The 14,377-nt window shown below is 41.4% G+C and overlaps 1 protein-coding gene across 10 annotated transcripts in view; it reads left to right on the top strand.

The window, feature by feature from the left end:
• Positions 1-14,377, top strand: part of GALNT11 (polypeptide N-acetylgalactosaminyltransferase 11) — a 59,383-nt gene that overhangs the window by 19,206 nt on the left and 25,800 nt on the right. For all 10 annotated transcript variants that reach the window (XR_003042786.1, XR_003042785.1, XR_003042787.1 and 7 more), the window contains exons 5-9: positions 1,468-1,593; positions 4,125-4,374; positions 8,994-9,111; positions 10,415-10,567; positions 13,099-13,317. Coding sequence is in view for 2 of the 10 variants with exons in the window: in XM_025039017.1 (XP_024894785.1) it covers positions 1,468-1,593; positions 4,125-4,374; positions 8,994-9,111; positions 10,415-10,567; positions 13,099-13,317 (866 nt within the window). In the remaining 8 variants the exon portion in view is untranslated. The remainder of the gene's footprint in view (positions 1-1,467; positions 1,594-4,124; positions 4,375-8,993; positions 9,112-10,414; positions 10,568-13,098; positions 13,318-14,377) is intronic.

Here is a 14,377-nt window from a genome sequence, read left to right as displayed (position 1 = left end):
ACCCCAAAGAGCTCCCTCATCCTGTTCCTTTACAGTCCCATCCACTTCCCTTTCCCCACCATCCTTAATCCCTGGCAAACCTGGTATCTGTCATTTCAAGAATGCTGTGTGCATGGAATTGTTCGTATGACCTTTCAAGGCTGACTTTTTGCACTTGGCCCAATGCCTCGGCTTATGTTCTAATGTCTATTAACGTTGAGAACTGCCTGCAGGCAAAAGCGGGTTAGTTCTGACAGCCCGTAGATGAGCTCTGAGGGCCACTGTGAGTCAGTACAGACTTTACACACCTCGCTTTAATTCAGCACAGACTTCTAAGAATGGCTCCACGTACATATGGCAAGGTGCAGGGCTTTTCATTTATGCTACTCATTCAGCTCTCCTCGACCTTGTGAGATAGGTCGTATCCTCATTTTACAGAGGAGAAAATAGTATGTAATTTCTCCAGATCCCATAGTTGTTCAGTGATGGAGTTGAAATTAGACCCTGGTCTGCACAGCTCCAGGCTTTCTGCTCTTGACATTGCAGTAAGCTGCAGCGATACACTGATAAACTGTATGCCAATCGCATATTTTTCATGACTCGTGTTTATTAAGCACCTTTGATGGTGACAACAGAGTTGGCAGACCAGCACCCTTAAATACACTAGTGGTAGTAACATCCTTAAACCTTGGTAAATATTATAATCTCACAGCAGAAAATTTAGAAAGGTTAATAGCAAACAAAACTTAATTTCAACACTGGATGATTAAAAAAAAAACTAAGAATCTGAGTCTGGGCCAAGATTGGCTAAATATTAGATTCTAGAATTTGTGGTATTGGGTTTTGTTTTTTTTTTTTTGAGTCAAAATTATAAGTAAGAAACAAAAACAGGTTATCTAAAAGGGAAATTCTTGATAATTTATAATGGTTTATATGTTAACTATGGAATAATTCTTACATGATCTTCAAAGTTATTAAACTTAGAGGTAAATGAGCTAAAATTTATAAAAAATACGTGTGCCCTTGGAAGGTGCTAAACTAATAAAAAGACATTTACTGCTGCTATTATGTAACTTCTGGTAAGAGCAATAGAAGTTGTTTCTTAACTTCTGAAATGGAGTATGACTTGACATTTCTCGTTTTCTTTGTTTTAAATCTGATTTCTATGCAGTCAGCTGAACATTTACTCACAATGTTCATTTCAAACTTTTTTATGCAAAGCAACGTGCTGGTTGCTTTGAGATACAAATAAGTTTATAACTAAGGTAACTATTTTTGGCTAGTATTCCAGCTCTTACCCTTCATTTCTTCCCCTTTTTTTCCTTATAGGATAATCTATGATCTTTAAAAATAAAGCACAAGAAGATTCTTTAATATTTACTTGACAATTTGTTGTTGCAAGTACCAGACACAACTTTAGAGTAGCTATAAAATGTCTTTGCATGTGTTTCATGTGGTTTAAATAATTACGAGACTCTTTATTTTCAGATGATTTGAAAGGAGAACTGGATGCATTTGTCCAGAAATATCTCCCTGGAAAAATTAAAGTCATAAGAAACAGGAAGCGCGAGGGACTGATTCGGGGAAGAATGATCGGAGCATCCCACGCGACAGGTACGCCTCCCCTTAGGGCTTCTTGTCCCCGAGCCTCCCATGGGAAGAGGTGTCTTAGATGGGCCTTGCAGCGGCAACGAGGCTCCGCTTCGTCTGAAGAGGCCGCTTCGGAGCCCCAGCCCTGTTGCCCAGGTCACGGCCTCCGAGGCTCTGCTGGCACAGTGGCCCTTTATGTGGCTGCCATGCAAGTAGGTCTCTTATCTTGTTCACTTACGTAAGCAGAAGAGTCTAGACCAAATGCAATTCAACTTTTGTAATTTATTAAATGCAAAATTTGAAATATATGTATCCAAACCGATTTGAATTATGCCAATAATTCTTAAAGTATGAATGCATACCACTGGTGACATGCATCATTTCTAGTTGGATAAATGGACACTTAAAAATCGACTTAGATAACTACAAGGTCATTTTCTTTAAATTTCCTCTTAATCCTTCTGATTCCATCAAGGAGAAAGTCTCCATTGGTACTGTATCTTTAAAACCTTTATCTTACACTGATCTCCCCCTAAGAAAGAACAACAGGTACCAAATTCAGAATGTTCTGGAAATGTATCTGGTTAGCCTTCAGTTTTATTGATTCCATTGTATTTTTATGGTTACCTCCATGTAAGATTGGAGATCCTGATTTTCATTTATAATTTTAGTAGAAAAGTTTTCCTCTTAAATTTAACTTAGTTTAGAAATATTAAATGTATAATACTGCACGTAGTACATGGATCTGGCCCCCAAACATCATGACGGTCATTTATTCAGGTACAGCTGCTTCAGTTTTATTGATTCCATTGTATTTTTATGGTTACCTCCATGTAAGATTGGAGATCCTGATTTTCATTTATAATTTTAGTAGAAAAATTTTCCTCTTAAATTTAACTTAGTTTAGAAATCTTAAATATATAATACTGCACGTAGTACATGGATCTGGCCCCCAAACATCCTGACGGTCATTTATTCAGGTACAGCTGCCAGTTCAGCCAGACGATGTATTTGCGTGGCATGAAATATAACCGCCGCCCTCCCAGCCCAAACGATTAAGCCATTACTTTATCCCCAGTCAGAAACACGGACGTGTTTTAGCCAGGAATTCTGCCTGAAGTGTATTTGTTAGGAACATACAAACAAATAATATACACAACTCTCGAAAAACGTGTGTGGACAATTCAGATTCTCCTCGGTAATTCTTTGGACAGCCAGGTACGGAGTGTGGTGCAGTGACAGTGGCCTGCTGTGTGTAGATGTTTTTATTACAGTTATGGCAATCGAACCATTTCCAAATTTTGGATACGTTTCCCCGCCTTGGGGCTGGAGCGCGTAACTGCGTTTTCATTGGTGACTCAGAAACATGGCTGCTCGTTGATCACTGCCGCAGCCTGGCAGCCGTGAGAGGCGCGCACCCTCCGGTTCACTGGTCACTGCCGTGCGTTCGTTCACCTTTCTTTCCTTTCCCACCTTTCCTTTTTCATTCTGTCAAGCTCCTTAGCTGTAGCAGCTGCCATCAGCCAATGGGATGCACTTTTATTCTAGTAAGGAAAATAAAACTCATTAAGATTTTATCTTGCATTTTTAACTCCTCTTGATAAATGTGAGTGGAAATGAGGGTTTCTTTGATAGTTCTAATGGTTATTCTTTATTCTAAAGATCTGTCTGCGAAAGGTATCATTGTAGATTGTACATGAATTACTCAAAGCACCATGCATCCTGTTTCAGTTAATGATAGCAGACATACCTCAGGCAAGAAAGTTTTCCATGACAACAGTCGTGTCATTCATTGTCTATAAACGACCTCATGAGGATGTGAAGAGCACACACCTCACCAGGTGTCAGTTTAACACAAGGCAAAGTGTTCTGCCTGTACACTGCGCAGTGTGAAGGGAATGCAGTCGTGGTTCTTTGAGGAGACGATTCTAAAAATGTTACTTTTTTCAATGACAGCCACTGTAATTGTAAAAATTCTAAAAATGTTACTTTTCTCAATTACAGCCACTGTAACTAAATGAAGTAAGATTACACATGGTCATATTGAGCCTGACTTCCCCCAAACTGGCTTATTTCTAACAGATCCTAAAATATATTTATTTGAACAAGGACCAGCAGATCATAATGAGGAAAACAAACAAACAAAACCTAAGTTATTGTTATCTGAAAAACAAACAAACAAACAACTCAGTAGTTATGTAATGTGATGGTACAGTGTTTCACATGGCACGATCTTGCTATTCTCCACAAATACCCCACAGTGCTCTCTTTATCGTGTTGCTTTCGATAATTCAGCACAGCCCAGTCAGTCTTTGGGTAGAATCTAAAGATGAAAAATCATAGGTCTTGAATTCAGTCTGCATACGACTGCAGACTAGATGGAGAGTTACCTCTCATTTTTTGTTAAACCTACAGTGAACTGAAGCAGTTAAGAGAAAGGGAAGAAGGGTCTAAAAATGAAGTCCCAGCTAAAGCCAGCAAATGGGACAATGGGTGTGCAGGAGCATGATGGCAGCAGACATGAATTTTTAAAGCGCTGTTGTTTGCCGTCTCAGGAGAGGTGCTGGTGTTTCTGGACAGCCACTGTGAGGTGAACGTGATGTGGCTGCAGCCCCTGCTGGCCGCCATCCAAGAGGACCGCCGGACGGTGGTGTGCCCCGTGATCGACATCATCAGCGCCGACACGCTGGCCTACAGCTCGTCCCCTGTGGTGCGGGGAGGGTTCAACTGGGGGCTGCACTTCAAATGGGATCTTGTCCCCCTTCCTGAGCCCGGAGGACCAGAAGGAGCCACCGCACCGATAAAGTAAGACCCCCTCCCCCCCCGCCCCAGCCCATGTGGTCGAAAAACTCTCACCAGAGTTTCTTCAAAGAGTACTTTAAAGATAATTCCTCCTCCTTCGCCAAAAGCAAAAGTGTTGGCTTAATTTGTCCATTAAAATTCTTGAGTGCTGACTGCATTTTATGCACTCTGCCAAGTCCCAAGGGGAGATTTATGAATAAGAAATTGTCCGTGCCCTCAAGGATTTCTAGCTTAGTGAGAAAGGCAGACAGAACCAACGATACCCGGGGACAGTTGTCACACATGGTCCCGTGGAGTACCTACCCTGCGTTTTGGGCTGGTTATGCGCGCGTTTTTATCTTCAGTTCTTTGCTAGTGCGAATGTGCTATGGAGAGTATTTGATGCATGAGCTTTTTCTACAGGCAGGATTTTTAGGGTAGATTCCTGCTAGCACCATCACTGAGTCACAGTACACGAAGTATTCCCTTCTCGTCCGTGGTCTCGCGAACCTCTTCCACGCTGTTCCCTTTGTTTTCTTCTACACCTCTCATGTTGCTTTCAGAGCGGTTTGTATGTATTTCTGCTTTTTAAAGTGCTTGAACCTACTCTTAAATGTTTTTCTTGTAAAAAAATAGCATATGCAAAAAGTACACATATGCACACAGTAAATGGTTATAACGTGCACACCTGTGCAGCTACCACTCAGGTCAGAAAACAGCACCCCGCTGATCCCCAAACATCCTTCCTGGTGACAGCGCCCGAACTCGTCCCCAGGGCTGTCCCTGCCCTGACTGAGCGCTTCCTCGCCCCCGGTGGCATCCTCCCCGCTGCGGGTTCGTCTCCTGGCGGTGTGGTTATGCCCACAGCCGGGCTTCCTGCGGACGCAGCCATGGGACTGTTTTGTCTCGCTTTTGCTCAGCATTGTGTTACAAATTCTTCGGTGCTGGAGTACGTAGCTCTCATGGATTCACTTTCACTGCTGTACGATAGTCTAAATTATTTACCCAGTTTACTGTTGATGGGGCAGTTGGGTTATTTTCAGCTTTTGGGTTTTTTTATGTCACAAATGGTGCCGTTGCCAACATTTTTATTCATGGCTGCTGGAGTGAAAGCGCCTGGTCGTAGGGCACGCCTCTCCTCGCCTTTGGCAGGTAATGTGCTCCTAACCCCTCAGCTGGCATTATGGTGCCTGCCAGCTTCCTTTCCTGTGAGCCCGACACAGGAGGGTGATGGAGACCCTGCTGGCCCGTTCCGGGTGCCTGATGCCATCTGCTGACAGGCGGGTCGTCGTGTCCTGGCTTGTGTGAGAAGCTGCTGCGGTTGCGTGTGACGCCCATGAACTGAGCACACGCAGCTCTCACTTGTCTTCCTGGCTTGCGTGCTTGCAGCTTTTCCTCACAGTGCCTGCGGGGGGTCGGTGCGGGTCACTACCACTGTCCCCTCCTTGGCTCTGCAGACAGGAGCCAGGTGCTGGAGCCCCTCTCAGGAGAGCAGGGCTGCGTCGGGTCTGCCTGCCTGCATTCCTGGCCCATGACCTCCTGACCTGTGGTTGGAGGCAGATGGTAGTGGTGACTCCATTTTGTCCTATCCTCTTTTGGACTGTCCATGTTTTCTTCTTCACAAGGAGAAACGTGTCTAATAAGGTATCTTTAAAGTTTTTCTTTGTCAGGCAAGAAGAAAGTACTCCAGACTGTTACATGTGTTCTCATTCTTAGCTTTTGTGCAGTTGCCAGTTTTTGCTTAGTTCATCATCTTCACGGGTATTTGTTTCTCATCATTTAATTTTTAGTATTTTTAATCAAAAACATGTATTCACTAACGAATCAAATAGAACTTTGGATAAAAGAGGCCGACTCTACCCCTTTTCTTTCCATTCTCAGTCCTTTCCCCGGAGGCACATTCTCGTAACCGTTCTTATTTTGGGTCTTTCGTTTCTCACTTCATTACTTCTAGATACGCAGCTGCAGACCCTCTCCATGGGAAGGCGAAGGTCCAGCTGACCGACATCACTCCCTGGTACTGTGTGTCACCCAGTGTCGTTTGGTTATTCGTAGTTGTTGCATTGGTCCCTTCTGATGCTTCTAAATTGTTTGTTACCTTTCGACAGCACTGACGGTCGTCCCCCGGCAGGGAGGGCGTTAGCCCCCTTTCTCCTTCTCCCCACCCCTACCCTTTCTGTAAACTTTCAGGTTGCTAACTTTTTGATTTAACGTTTAGATTTTTTAAACAGCTGTTTCACTTTACTGATAGCAGGTTGCTAACTTTTTGACTTAACATTTAGATTTTTTTATACTTTCAGCCTTTTTCCTTTTCTAATACATATATTTAAGAAGATAAATTTTCTTCTAATGGCTTTAGCTATATCCGACAAATGATAAAAAATATTTTAATTGCGATACCTTCTCTGACCCATAGGTTATGTAGCAGTGCATTTATTTCCAGATAGAGATTTTTATAGATGTTATTTATTGCTAGCTCAATTATACTGTTTTCAGAAAACATTCTATATGATTTTAATTCTGTAGAAATCGATGAGATTTGCTTTATGGTCTAGCATGTGGTTAATTTTGGTAACTATTTGTCGTGTGCCTGTAAAAGCTGTAATTTCTCCAGGCGGTAAATATGGGATTCTGTATCAGTTTCATCAAGTTCATTGTTACTGAAATATTCCATATTTTTGTTTTTAATTCACATGTTCTTTCAGTTATTGAAAATGGTATAGTTTCCCACTTCAATTGTATATTTGTTTCTCCTTTTAGTTTATATTTTTCATGTGTTTTAAGGCTCTGTTAACAGATGCATGAAAGTTGAGAATTATTCAAACTATCTGTCATTATGATCTATCTTTTATTCTATACTTTTAGAATAGTGAAACATTTGCGTTATAGTGTGATGTTTATTGGTATAGCTGTTCCATTTTTATTTTTGATCCATCTTTGCACTGTATAACTTTTCTTCCCTTTTGCTGTCAGTCTGTGGTCTTACATTTAGATGTGTCCCTTGTAAGTAGTAGTATATATAGATTTTTAACCAGTGTGAAAAAATTTAGGGCATATAGTTGATTACCTTCGATAATGTTGTGTTTATGATTACAGTGGTACTATTTGCTTTCTCTGTTATTTTTTTCTCTTGCCTGCATTTGGTCTGAGTTCCTATTATTCTAATCCTAATAGCAGCCCCATTATTAAAACTTACACATTTGTACATACTGTTCTTCTAGTGGTTGCCCTGGAGACTGCAGCAATCACCCCTGACTTTTCAAAGTGTAATATAAATTGGTACTTTCTCCAAACAATACAAGAATCTTGGAAAGTCCGTATTTTAATTATCGTCTTTCAAGTTATATTGTTGAAATATGTGTGTGTGTGTATTTTTAATCCTGCAAGAGATGTAACCATTATTCATTTAGGTTTACCCATATATTTCTTCTATTACGTTACTCTTTATTCTTTCTGCATCTGCGAATTTCCATTTGAGATTATTTTTATTCTGACTAAAGAACACATTTAAGTATTTCTTTTGATTGGACTGTCTGGTGATTACTCCTGTCTTTTTCTGAAAATGTCTTTGTTTCCTCATTATTTTAAAGAATAATTTTACGCAATATCCAGTCCTAGATTGGCAGGCATATTCTTTCAGGCTTTTGAAGGTATTTAAGAACCTTCTGGCTTCTACTGTTTCTGGTGAGAAGTTAGAAACAGTATTATTTTTGTTTCCTTTGAAGGTAGTCTTCATTGGCTGCTTAAATGTCCTTTCTGTCTCTATCAGAAGTGTTTCTCGCATATGCATAGGTTTGGTTTCATTTTTGATCTTTCATGTGATTTATCTTCCTGATTCCCTGGTTATTGTTTGCTTGTTTATTTAGTCCCAGACACTGTATATGTTTATTGAGTCCCAGACACTGTATATGAAGAATTAGAGAGATGCATTCATAGCTGGGATGATGTTTTCTTCTTGCAAAGAGAATTTTGCTTCTCTTCTGGCAGGCAGCTTGGGACGCTAGAATCCATGATCACCCAATCCTATTTCAGGGCGCAAGACACCCGGAAGCGGGGCTTGGCTCCACGAAGGCCAGTCTGCTTCGGGTTCTCTCCCTGTAACACAGGGCTCAGTCTTCTTGGCAGTACTGACATTCTGGGCCTGATAAATTCTTCATTTAGCAGCACACCTGCTCGCAACCTGTCAGGTGTCAGTAGCACCCTGCTACCCAGCTATAACAGCTAAAAATGTCTCCAGAAGTTAATGACATTCTTGCTTGGGGACAAAATCACCCTGTTTGAGAGCCACTGGTCCAACACGTGTTCGAGTATAATTGAAAGTGGCAGGTTTGTCTGGTCTTACCTTGGCAGGCCCAGTGGCTCTGTGAGACTGTCAAAGGAATTAAATAATTCATTTCAGGTGGACTTCTGTCAAAATAGTTATAATAAAAAAAGTACTTAGAAAAGTAGCCTTCGTTTGCTAGGTGCCTAGCATATCTAGAAAATTCAGTTATGTAGCCTAGCTCACTCCCTGATGTTTCATAATGCTTAATGTGTTTCATAATGGTTAATCTAGCTTTTATTAGTAATATTCCAATGGCGCACTGAGTTTATAGTAGGTGACTGACTACAGAATTGACACCGTAATTATTTTCCTTTTCTAGGTCCCCTACAATGGCTGGAGGACTGTTTGCCATGAACAGGGACTACTTCAGTGAGCTCGGGCAGTATGACCGTGGCATGGATATCTGGGGAGGAGAAAACTTAGAAATATCATTTCGGGTAATTTTATTTTGTTGCATGCTTAATTATTTGTGTGTAGCAGAATGTAATTTTCATCCATGATCCCATATTTTCTGTAAATTCTTTTTGATTCTTTTTGTTAAGAAACTGTCTTTAATGAATGCTACTCTATTGCACCCTGTGATGGATAATGATCATTTAAAATGTCCAAAGCATCTAAGAAGGTTCATATATATTGTACAAGAGTTCATGAGGGATGACTGTGAAGCACGGTTGAGTATGAACGCAGAAGACTTAACATGCATTTACCTAGAGCCCTGTTCCTGCCGCACCGAGTCGGGGCGATCAGATTCCCCTCATTGCCAAGGCCACCCTGGCTCACACCTGTTACCAACAGTCCCCATTTCACTTGCAGAAGTAGCTCAGTTTAGATAACAGATTACATCACTTCGTGTGTAGCTTACTGAATCCTTTACATAGACAGGTACCTCCAACCTGAGGAAGAAATTCACCTTTCATAATTTCTTCTCCAACTGCTCAGCTTGGAAAGATGACAGTGTAGGTGGGGTCTGTGGCTCAGGGAGCCATTGGGGGTAAGACCTTCTTCTGAAAAGGTAGGCAGGGGAGCGGTTGGGGACGGACTCAGACTTCTTCCCATTTCCCACCTCCAGTCTCCTGGCCTGGATGGCAGAATCCCCAGTCAGAGGCTAACACAATACCTTGTGCACGTGTCATTTTGTATTTTGGTAAATGTATTGACCACTGTGTTTTTAAAAGATAGATATTCCTATATAATCTTCAGAATTTGAAAGGAATAATAGATATCATTAGTTTGGTCTTATTTTGTAGATGAGGTAACCGAGTCCTACAAAAATTAAAATAATTGGCTAAAGCAATTCAGAAAAGTTAAGGGAAAAATTTAGATCAGAACTAAGATCTTTTGAATCTTAACCTAGACTTATTCTGTATATTTTTTTTTCTCAAAAAAGAAATTTATATCCATTTTCTAAGAAAGTACCTGTAAAGCTGAAATTAGAGGACCAGTCAGTAGGCAGTCCTTGTCCCTAAGTCCTAAAGATCCAGTGTCTTCTGGTAGAACGTCAAGGGCAAGTGTGAGTTTAGGTCCATGCTCGTATGAGAGTGCACATGTGATAGTTAGTTTCTTTTTAATCAGAAAAACAGATTTTTAAAAATACACCCTTTGACTTCCTTCTATTTGAATAGCTTTATAAAACATCTTGCAAAGTCTCCTTATTTAATAAAGGTTAATTTCATGAACATTCTTACATTGATTTCATAGCACTGCGAGGCAGCCATTAACATGTATTTCGCTTCTGCCCAGATTTGGATGTGTGGAGGTAAACTCTTCATCATCCCTTGCTCTAGAGTCGGACACATCTTCCGAAAAAGACGACCATATGGCTCTCCCGAAGGCCAGGACACCATGACACACAACTCCCTGAGGCTGGCACACGTTTGGCTGGATGAGTACAAGGTGAGCTGAAATCTCTCACCGAGAAGGGACAGGAAGGCCGCCACTCCTTTGGGAATGGTTTCGGCTGCTTTTCACTCACATTTCTGTTTGGGTGACTGTCCCCTGGGTTTCTTTTCTCCTCTTCACTCAATGTTTCAGTCATTGTTTGTTCTGACTCTTAATTTTCCAAGTGACCACTCAGAGGTGATGTAGTCAGCATCAGAAGTAGTTCTGTCTCTCTTCGGTGTTACTCCCTCTGATCCCTCTCCCGTGGCTCCCACAGAACCTGGTCTGGCTCCGTTCTGTTGCTCACTGGGCTTCCCTGTGACCCGGTCCCGGCTTCCCTAGTCGAGTCGACACACGTGGCCTTCCCTGCCATCTCCTCTGTGAGACGCAGCTTGCAATATTTTCTTTGGAACAGCTTCATTGAAGCGTAATTCACAAATCATTTTTAGAACATTTTATCACCCTAAAAAGAAACTCCGTATCTTTCAGCCACCATCCCCGCCTCTCCCCCACTTCTAGACAGCCAGATTGTCTTTTCACTTTATAGATTTGCCTATTCTGGACATTTTGTACAGATGGAATCTCATAATCGTGTGCTCTTTTGTGACTGTCGTCTTTCATTTAGAAGGATGTTTTCAGCTTTATCTATATTATACCAGGTTATTTATCAGTACTTTGTTTTTACTGCCAAGTAATATATCACATTTTGTTTATCCATTCATGATGTGATGGACATTTTAGTTTTTTTAGATTTTTTGACTTACAAAAAATGCTGTTGTGAACGTTTGCATACAGTTTTTTAAACAAGCCTTTATTGAGCACCTACTATATACCAGGCTGTGTTAGGTTTGAGGGGTACAAAGATGACCCAGGGGAGCGCACAGTAATGTTTAACGTGGAGGTAAACGCTAGTGGAGGGGAACATACCATGTGCTGTGCGAACAGGAGCATGAAACACTGACCGTGCCGGGGAGTCACAGCAGGGACTCCGTGGACCTCTTCCCTCCTGTGAGGCTCCTCCGAAGTCCAGCATGTTTGCATCATCACTGTGTAACACGGAAGCTCTCAAAATACGGCCCACACTCGAGGAGGTCTGCTGGGCAGTGCTCTCTTCACGGCCAGGTTAACAGCACTCGCCGTCTCACCGTGCTGACGTCACGCCGACGGCGCAGACAGCAGCGCGAAGCAGGGCGCGTTAACGAAGCCAGTTCCATCCAAGACGCCTTTGGCGAAGTCGCGAAAATGAATCGTATCAGACCGCAGCGTGTCTCACGGTGTCCTGTGTCCATATTCATGTCGGGCGTACAGACGGCGCCTTTGCTGTGTACCGAAGACAGAGTGGACTCCAGGAGAAATACCTGTGCAGTGTGAGTTACAGCCGATCTAGCCCCTTTTCTCTAGGAAACACTTTTTATGTAAGAGAATGACTCTCAAACCCATGGGGATTCACATTTGCGAGTCTGGCAGACATTTCTTTCAAAAACGAACCAACCGAGCCTGTCACTCCAAGGAGAACAACTAATAGCGTTTGCTGTAAATGATCACATTCAGGCTTTCAGGTTGAAAATTAGAATTTTGGAACACTTGTATCCTTCACCACGAGCTTGTTAGCTCCCAGTACTTAAAATCCTTTCTGATGAGATTGGTAGTGATATTTATGAATATAATTTTGGAGTATTATGTATTTGGAAGAACTTCACAGCCTGGCAGGACCAGTACTTTCCAAAGGACTGATGCATGAAGTTATAAAAGTCTCCGTGGTAAGATGGCCATTCAGAGAGCAGGGCGACTGGCAGATGCTGACGCAGCAGTGCGGAGTCACGGTACGCCTTCCTGCTTTACCTGGCGGCTGACCTTTAAGAGTTACTGGGTTTTAACGTAGTATCAAAAGAATAACCATCATTATCTACAAGTTATAAAAATGTTCATGAACTTGTTTTAGAAATATATTTAACCTAAGAACCTATAGTAACCGGTTGAATATAGGTAAGAGAATTCAGCTAACTTTTTAGCCAGACGTTGAAAAGATTTGCAAAAACAAAGTGGCGTCACTGTTCTCATTAAAGTTTTTGTTCAAAGCACGTTATTAATGTAAGTGGGTAATGGGTTTGTTATTGTGATTTTTAGTGAGTTAACTAAAGGTTTTAAATATCTGAAATATAACTAAATGGTAACTAGCAGTAGACATAACTCCTAGAAATCTTGCTTGGTGTCTTCAGTCATTTTTAACACCTGCATCGGACAGGTTGAGAAGTGCTAATCTCCTAGGTAGCCTGTTTCATTGATTCCAAGATACACGTTTTTACGTGTCTAGCCATTTCTAAAATTGGGGTGCATCTTACAATTTAAGATGTTGTATCATTGTCAATTACGGACCTGATTGTGTAACAACTTTCCCTTTTTTTTTTTTTGCAACATTAGGAAGACACTGGCGTAGAAAATGTTTTCGGTCATAATCCATTTTTTCAGTTCTTTGGACCTCAGTATAATTGATATTTATTTTTAAAAATCTATTCTCTTATTTTCCAATTTTCTTTTAAATTCAGGAGCAGTATTTTTCCTTGAGACCGGACCTGAGGACCAGAAGCTATGGGAACATCAGTGAGCGTGTTGAATTGAGGAAGAAGTTGGGTTGTAAATCATTTAAATGGTATTTGGATAATATTTACCCAGAGATGCAGGTATCTGGACCCAATGCCAAACCCCAGCAACCCATTTTTATCAACAGAGGGCCAAAACGTCCCAAAGTCCTTCAGCGTGGAAGGGTAAGGAAGTCATCTTTTCAGAGTTGTATGATACAGTGTCATTGCAGACCTAACGATATTTAGTATGAGAATTTCCTCCACTCAGGTGTAAGTCCTTAGAAATTTTAGTATCTTCACTGTTAATAAGATTCTTTACCTGCCAGTGTAAAGGGAGCTTGACTTCTATGAGTTAGATACTAGCTCGCTCCTTAGAGGATACATATAAATATACAAATAAAGGCAGAGTGTAAGTATAAAATTCAATGAGGAAAACAAAGGAGAAACTGGGGCAGCTGGACGCTGTTCAGCTTCAGCTCGGGCACTGACCACGGACAGGAGGTGCGGGTGGCTGGGGTCTCGGTGGTGGTGTGAGGCGAAAGTTCACATCTGCTGTTCTGGGCCGTCATCTGAGCTTAGAAAGCCCGCCGATCCACCACGTGTCTTCAGACGTTCCCTTTTGTTTCCTGTAGCATTTCTTCAGTTTTATAATCACCCTTAAATTTTGGAGGCCTAGCCAGAAAAACATACCTTTTTCCTGAATTTCTTAGAACTTGCTTTCTGAAAGTTGAATGTAGGTATTATCAATTGTTGCCAGCTTTCTCTCGTGTGCAAGAAGGCACTTTTCTGGATTCTTTCACCATGCCATTCTTTGACCCACTAAGTGGCTGGAATTCAGCTTGCTTGTTCTGTCTTGTAGATCAAAAAAAAAAAAAAAAAAATCAAGACGTTATTAGGTGTTTTCTCATCAAAACGGGTACCAGTGTATGTCCACATGGCTGAAATCCTTTCTCATCATTATGCTTGCCCTAATGGAGCTAATCTCACTTCTGTGGCGTTTCTAATCTGCATTTATCTCCAGTTTAGCGTGCGTATTACATTGAATTATTTACTGTTTGCTTTACACCTTTTGTTCTTATTTCTTTAATATCATTTTAAGGTTTAGTGCAGAGATGATAGTTTTTTCTTCCTTCTGTGTAGATTAGTAAGCGCGTAAGTAGAATTCCTACTAACACTGCCTGCAGATAGTGCTAAAGTACCCTGTAACCCTGAATCATGATGCTCGTACGTGCCTAAGCTAGAA

Source organism: Pteropus alecto, unplaced genomic scaffold, assembly GCF_000325575.1.
Source record: "Pteropus alecto unplaced genomic scaffold, ASM32557v1 scaffold48, whole genome shotgun sequence".
NCBI classification, from domain to species: domain Eukaryota; kingdom Metazoa; phylum Chordata; class Mammalia; order Chiroptera; family Pteropodidae; genus Pteropus; species Pteropus alecto.
The sequence above is the reverse complement of the archived record's forward strand: the minus strand, read 5'-3'. Positions and strand labels throughout refer to the sequence as shown.